At 32.1% G+C, this 7,463-nt stretch overlaps 1 protein-coding gene across 1 annotated transcript; it reads left to right on the forward strand.

Annotated features, from left to right (window-relative positions):
• The first annotated feature begins 5,722 nt into the window (after positions 1–5,722).
• On the forward strand, positions 5,723–7,463 carry LOC145013024 (cytochrome b5-like). The gene is made up of 4 exons (XM_078971855.1): positions 5,723–5,953; positions 6,617–6,723; positions 6,830–6,896; positions 6,993–7,463. The coding sequence occupies exons 2-4, from the start codon at positions 6,637–6,639 to the stop codon at positions 7,247–7,249; spliced, it is 411 nt and encodes a 136-aa protein (XP_078827981.1). The 5' UTR covers positions 5,723–5,953; positions 6,617–6,636; the 3' UTR covers positions 7,250–7,463.

Consider the following 7,463-nt stretch of genomic DNA (forward strand, 5'->3'; position numbering starts at 1 on the left):
CATATTCCACACATGTCATCATAATCATCACCACTATAGTTATGAGGTTCAAAAAATCCCTCTTCGTATTTTGAATTGTAAGAAATGGCAAAGAATTGTTTGATCCTTCAAGACATATAGCCACAAGTTCTAAAGGGGTTTAAACACACATATATGCTATCTAATTAAGGTGTATAAGCCTAAGAAGTCTAGTTGGAGATTTATCGAAGCATCACATATCAGAAATTTGCACTTTAGTAAGAAAGTCAAGAGTATTAATTTCTGGAAGTCTAGTTGATTTCTGGGTACATATCAAAGCTAGTGGGAGTATAATTGTTATGCTCGTGGAAACATAATTGTTCTGCTAGTATTACAAGTTGTCAATATTATTGTAGGGAACAAAGTTTTCAATTTGCAAATTGTAAAGTTTGGGAATTGTTTCTCTATGATAGACTTAAGGGAGAGGGCACTCATACTTCGTTTCGAATCTAAAAGTTTAGATTGCATAGTTAAATAGAACTTAGTCATAAAAATATATTAATATCATGTTGAAATGAATCAACATAGGAAATTCAATATTTGGAAATATTCTAGCAAGAGACAGAATAGATATCAGGTCATAATGAATCAAGTCCCATATGCTTCGGATATATATGATCGATTACATATGCTATAATATTTGCTTGGTCTGATATTTACAAATTCCTTGGTCATTGAGAGAGAAAAGAACTAGAATTTTGTATGACTAAAGTTGTTAAACAACTGCCGAAACATTCTAAGGTTATACCAAAAGATTGGTTGCTTTTAGACAGTTGGAAGTATGGTATAGTTTGGAAGGACCGTAGTGACATGTTTTGGATTGGGATGATTCTTGGTCAAAATTTGATGGTCATATGGGAATATGGAAATGTTTCCATAGTGAGAGTTGATTGTTGAATCTATAAGTGAGTTGGATACTATAATGCAGAAGAAATGTTCAAGGAGTGTACCTTTAATTTAAAACTTCATTACCATGGAATTGTTTTTAGTAACAAAGTTTCAATGGAACATTTTGTAATATCATTGGCTAAGTCTCTGTGACTTTTAATCCTCGACATCGCAGAAGGATAATGCATGTAAGGTTGGAATTCTAACACGTTTTAGTAGTGACAAGAATTTGGAATTGTGAAATGAGCATCATTAGAATAGTCTCCAGTCGATTTGTTCATAAAGAAAGGACCATAAAGAGGCATATTATGCATGTTCATAACATGGATTGATCGATGTTTAATTTAGATGGTTAGTTGATTACTCAAAACATTATACAATGAATAAAGTCTAAATTGTTATGGTGATTAAATAATAAAAGTTTTATTTATATTCAATTGTTTTGAGACCATAGTTAATTATGTTATTATTGTGTTTCACTTTATATGTTTTACTTCTTGAATAATTTGATTATTTGAAATTCCACAGTCGCTCATACTTTTGGAAGTAGGTAGTGAAATAAGATTGTCATGAATTTAATTGTAGATTGTTTATGGAGATTAGACATTGCAATAAGATTGCTACAATGTTCATAAGTACTTAGAAAATGGGGATCTTGAGTATTGGATAAATCCACACTCAGAGAATTAGTTCATGGATGTTATCACGAATAATTTTAAGATGATAATATCTTATATTCTTGAAACTAAGATATATGAATTGTAATTTACAAGTTGGCCGTACGTTGGTAATGCGTAAACGCATCGGTAACTTGATGTTATAAAAGTACTGTCATGTATGATTTGATGAGTAAAAGATGCAAGCATATAAGTCAGAGTTTATTCATTCCTTTTGACCTAACATGAAAAGCGATATCTTTGGGCCCCCCCCCCCCCAGTGATTTGGTGTTGATTTATAAGTTCTAGGCCTATCTAAGACTAAATGGTGTGTTTAAGTAGAAGTCTTATGCCGTCATCACAAATCAAAAATCAGGAAAAAAAATCTTGGACAATGAGATTGATTATAATCCATGTCTCATGTCCGTATGATATCTTGTACAATGGATGGATATTTGATCACTTATCTTAGGACACGTAATTGATTGGGTTAGAGTTCGACAACGAATTTTGGAAGCTACAAGTTGCTGATCAGTTTGGAAGTTATACTCGCAATTATAGTCACAGACTTATCTAAGTGGGAGACTGTTGGATTGGGTGTCTAAGACCATAACTATATTTGGTATAAACTTGAATTGATAGGAGCACAGTCCTTTTGGGTTGCCCTCAATCCTAGTAATTGAATAAGATTACTTTTCTAGAGAGTGATATTGATTTATTAATTTATTATATGATTAATAAATTAATTTGAAAGCAAAATAATTGATTTTTTAAAATATATTGTGATAATATATTATTAATTATAAATAGTGATATTTGACTAATAATTAATCAGAAATTAATTAGAATTAATTTTGGGATTAATGGAATTAATTAAAAGTATAGGGGTTAAAATATAATTGTTCAATAGTTGAGAAAGAGGCATTCCTAAATCTTCATAGAAGCCTTGGATGGTTTTGTAGGGATTTTGGATTCTAGAATTATCATTTGAAGATAATTAGGAAGCTGGATAATTACCAGAAGGAAATAACATTATTTTATTCATTTTAGGGTTATCTAGGGTTTCCTTCTTACACTATATAGTGACCCCCTGCAATCCTAATTTCAGCCATGACCTCTAGAGAATGGTTAAGCCAAAATCTTGCTCTCTTTCCTCCTCTCTCCTCTCTTTCTTCAAGTTCCTTGGTGCTAGGGTTTGAGTGTGAACCATTAGAGGCACAATACCTGTGGTGCTTGCTTCCAAGAATATTTCAAGAAGGTTTTTATTACTGCAATAACAAAAGGTATGCAAAACCATAACTTGTTTGTCATTTTCAAAATTAGCATAGGGTTCATAGGTTTTGTTGTTCATTAGAATGTTACTTCAATAGTGTATGACATAGATCTAATATGTTGCGTGTACCGTTAAGTGTTAATGATTTATCCACGTTATTGCATGTAAAACCCATCACACACACACACACACACACACACACACATATATATATATATATATATATATATATATATATATATATATATATATATATATAATACAAAGGGTCCCCCTCTCTCCCCTAAAAAACACATGCATACATAATCTCTGTATTAGCTTTAACACAAAAATTGGTGTCAACCACTTTGTTACCAGGAGTCAAATCCATCTGATCATCATCCTTAACAAACCTAAATAGATCGTTGTCCTCCATCATGTGAAAGCTTTCCATTTAAACTAAAAAAAGCTTTCAACTTTTGAACATAAACCAGCACTTCAAGCAGTTAGGCTTTCGGCACACAAAAACTAATTCCTCTGAAGACTCCCCTCTTTAATGGCACTTTATGTTTCCTCTGGTGCAAATCCTTTATTCGAGATTAGAAATTGAGTAAGATCAAGAATCATATTACCAAGAAATCTATACAAACGAAATTTTGGATGGATTTGGATAAGGCTACAAATGAGGTCGTGCTTCGTGTCTAACCTGATGAAACAATTTATCTCAAGATTAATAATAAGATTCCAGGTAATTGAATGAGATTTGACTAGAATGATATTAATCTACTTTACAACACTAGGCAAAAAATTGAATTGATTTAGTTAATGATAACAAAATTAATGATAATTTGGGATTAGGGTTTCTGATTAACAAGAATTTTGGGGGGTTTTGTAATGGTAAAGGTATCGAAGGAAAAATCAAATATAGCTGCCTGAACTTATGAATTCTTTTGGTCACCCATGCATGGAAGAATTCGAAAAGATCAATAGTTTACCTTCAAATCCTCAAATAATTTGTCAAGAAATCAATAACAAGGTCATCATGAATGCAATAATCATCCACCTTCTTACTTCACCTGCTTTGAGAGATCCAAACATGATATTCATAGACCCAGTTTGACCCTAAAAAATGTGTCGCAATATTGATACCTTATAAAATAATAATAATAATCAAGAATTGAGATAATGAAAGCATCTAAGATGGATTAAAGCCTTTATCGTTTCTTTCAAATTTTTCAACAAACAAAAGCAAGATAAAATTAAAAAATGAAGAGAAAGAGAGACCTTTTGTAGATTAGATAATTATATTTTATTTTTCTTTTGTTTAAATAAGACAAAAGAGAGAGAGAGAGAGAGAGAGAGAGAGAGAGAGAGAGAGAGCTTTTGTAGATTAAAAAAAATTTATTTTTCTTTTGTTTAAATAAGAAGAGAGAGAGAGAGAGAGAGAGAGAGAGAGAGAGAGAGAGAGAGAGAGAGAGAGAGAGAGAGAGAGAGAGAGAGAGACTTTTTGTATATTAAATAATTATATTTTATTTTTCTTTTGTTTAAATAAGACAAAAATTCATAAATGGTCCCTGTGGTGGTAAAATAACGGAAATGCTCAACGGATAAAACTTGACGGAGTAAACAATAATGACTAGGGGTGGAATTAGTATGGTACCGATTTTTTTTTTCTCTAAACCGTGTACCGTACCAATAATAATTGGTATATAAAATTTTCTACCAGAACCATACCAAGTATACTTGGTACCAATATGTTTGGCTACCAACAATTTTAATTGGTACAAATTAGTAATGGTATATACCAAATTTTAATATTTTATTGTAAGATTTAACAAAAATATCGAGTAATTTTGACATTTAGTAAATAAATTAGTTTCATAAACAAATTAGTTTCATAGTTCTTTTAGCTTACAAAAGAATTCTATTGAAAAAAAGTTAAAGTAACATTTTAATTTTGTGTTTTAAAGTGATAACTATTAATTAATGCAATCAAATGACTTATATCATATTCTTAAAACTGCAAAAATTAAAGACACTTGTTAATTGGAATATAGGTACGATTTCGTATGTATGTATGTATATATATATATATATATATATATATATATATATATATATATATATATATATATATATATAATGAATTGGTTGGTACAATATTACCATGGTATTCAAACTTTTGTACCATTACCGTGTCAAGATTGCTTAATTGGTACGGTACTACCGACCAAGGATGTTGGCTACCAAACATATTGACTACCAACTTTTTTGCTTCGGTTGGTAACATGTTGGTTGGTTTTCCATAGTACAATTTTGTCAGCTCTAATAATGACATTTTTTAAAAAGTTTTAAAAACACATGGACCATATAATAAGTTTTTTGAACTTAAGGAGCATATATCATATTTCTAAAAAGATCACTAAGTTTTCCTTTCATTAAAATAAGTTATGAATGTCAAACAAAAATAAATTAAAAGAAAGGAAACGCCACTCCCTTTTTGTTTGCCCGTGTATGACATACTCCACAAACAAATGGTGACAGCTAGAGGTAAGCATTTGGATCGGATCATACTGACTCTTGGACCGAACCGGTTTCAGAGAATCTTGTGGACCGTGGATCGGACTGGATGCGACTTACCAGGTCTAGGTCTAGGTTTTCCGATTTTTGGACTTGTTTGGATCGATACAATTTAAATGCATACGGTACAACTTCTTAAAACACGTTTTTGGGTTTGATACAACTTATTAAAATGAGTATGTTGTTGAATTTGATCCGTTATAACTCCTTAAAATGAATATATCTTTGGTTTGAAATGATAAAACTCGTAAAAATAATATTTTTTTCAGCAGCCAAAATGAAATGTAGCTAGTCCACAAAGTTGAGCCCAACACCTTTCTAATCTTGCGCGTCCGGTATCACACCAGCAAAATCCATCGACAGCCTCCTCCTTAGCTCCTTCTTCTAGCTTCGATAATAATTATACACAGATCACAGATCTCGTTCTTTCCCCTCTCCTGTATCGCTCTTTCTTCACAAACGATCCACACCTCTGTTTTTCTCCCACCGACGATCCTCCTCCGATCTTAGCTCCAGACCACCGCTGCCGGCGTCGGTTGCTACCTCCGTTTCCGATCTGGTAAGTCACCTCCGATCTTCGTTTTTCTTGACATTGCATCTGATAATCTATGCTTCGTTTTTGTTTTTGTTTTTTGCATATGGTTTTTACCCATTTGATACACAGTGGGTTTTGTAAAAGAAAACGATTTGGTTGTTGGGTGATTCTGTTTTGGAACCCCAGTTACACGGTTTTTTTTTTTTTTTTTTTTTTTTGGTAATTGATGAACCTGGTGAGTAATCTGAAGTCTGAACCAGTAACCGGTAGTTGCAAAAGAAATCGATTTTGAGCTGATTTTGGTTGTTGGGTTAATCTGGATTGGTGATGTTTTGATTCAGTATCACAATCGTAGAACATGCAAAGATTCAGTATAATGATTGTAATTTTGGCTCACGTTAAAAATCTTAGAACTTGTATTCTACATGCTTATACAGTTAAATGAACCTCTAGCAAATAGCATATGATCAAATCAATCGAATTCAATGTTTGGTGTTAATTTAGTTTAACTGTTGTTGGTTCTTTTTTTTTTTTTGCCTAAAAATAATAACCAGCAATTGCATATAACTTGTAATTACTTTTGGTATGTGGTTAATTTTGAGCTGAATTTGGTTTGATAATGGACGAAAGGCAGCATAATGTTGTTGATTGTGAAAAGAAATTTATATTACAATATATATTTTGTAGTTGGTAACGGCAGATCAGAAATGGGTTCAGAGGCCAAAGTTCTTTCACTTGAAGAGGTTTCAAAGCACGCTACAAAAGAGGATTGTTGGCTTATTATTTCAGGAAAGGTCAGATCTTTTCACAAATTGTCATTTTACTTTTTTGAGAACCTTAGTAACCTGATTTAATGTCTGATCATGCTTGTTTTTTTTTCTTTGTATTGTGACATAATAGGTGTATGACATTACACCTTTTCTTGATGATCATCCTGGAGGTGATGAAGTCCTAGTGTTAGCCACCAGTAAGACACTTGACACCAAATTCCTTTCCTCTTTCTCTCTCTTTCTTGCATAATAAATATATCATAATAACACATTTAATTTTTTTTTTTTTGAAGGGAAAGATGCAACAGAGGAATTTGAAGATGTGGGGCACAGTCAAAATGCAAGAGACATGTTGAAAGATTACTATGTTGGTGATATTGATGTGAACACTTTGCCAAAAAAAGGACAATACTACAAGCCACCTTCAGCTTCTGGTTCAAAACAAGCTTCTGCTGGTGGATCATCCAACAACACTATTGTAATGTTGGTTCTACCTATAATCATCATGCTCTTGGCATATGCTCTTTATTTTTATGCCAACAAAAGATGATGTCATCACCATTGCTTGAAATTGGTGTCAAGTCTTTTGCTATTTTAAAAACTATAGTTGCTCACATTGTAATTGAATGAGGACATGGTTTGTGTTTTTTTGATGAACTGGGTTGTTTTTGGACCTTAATGGCCTTTATATAATGTTATGTAGAAGGGGGACATAAAAGGGTTGCTTTTTGAAGCAATAAAACTCACTCATATATTTGGTACCA

This window comes from Lactuca saligna, chromosome 1, assembly GCF_052625555.1.
Source record: "Lactuca saligna cultivar CGN05327 chromosome 1, ASM5262555v1, whole genome shotgun sequence".
Taxonomy (NCBI): domain Eukaryota; kingdom Viridiplantae; phylum Streptophyta; class Magnoliopsida; order Asterales; family Asteraceae; genus Lactuca; species Lactuca saligna.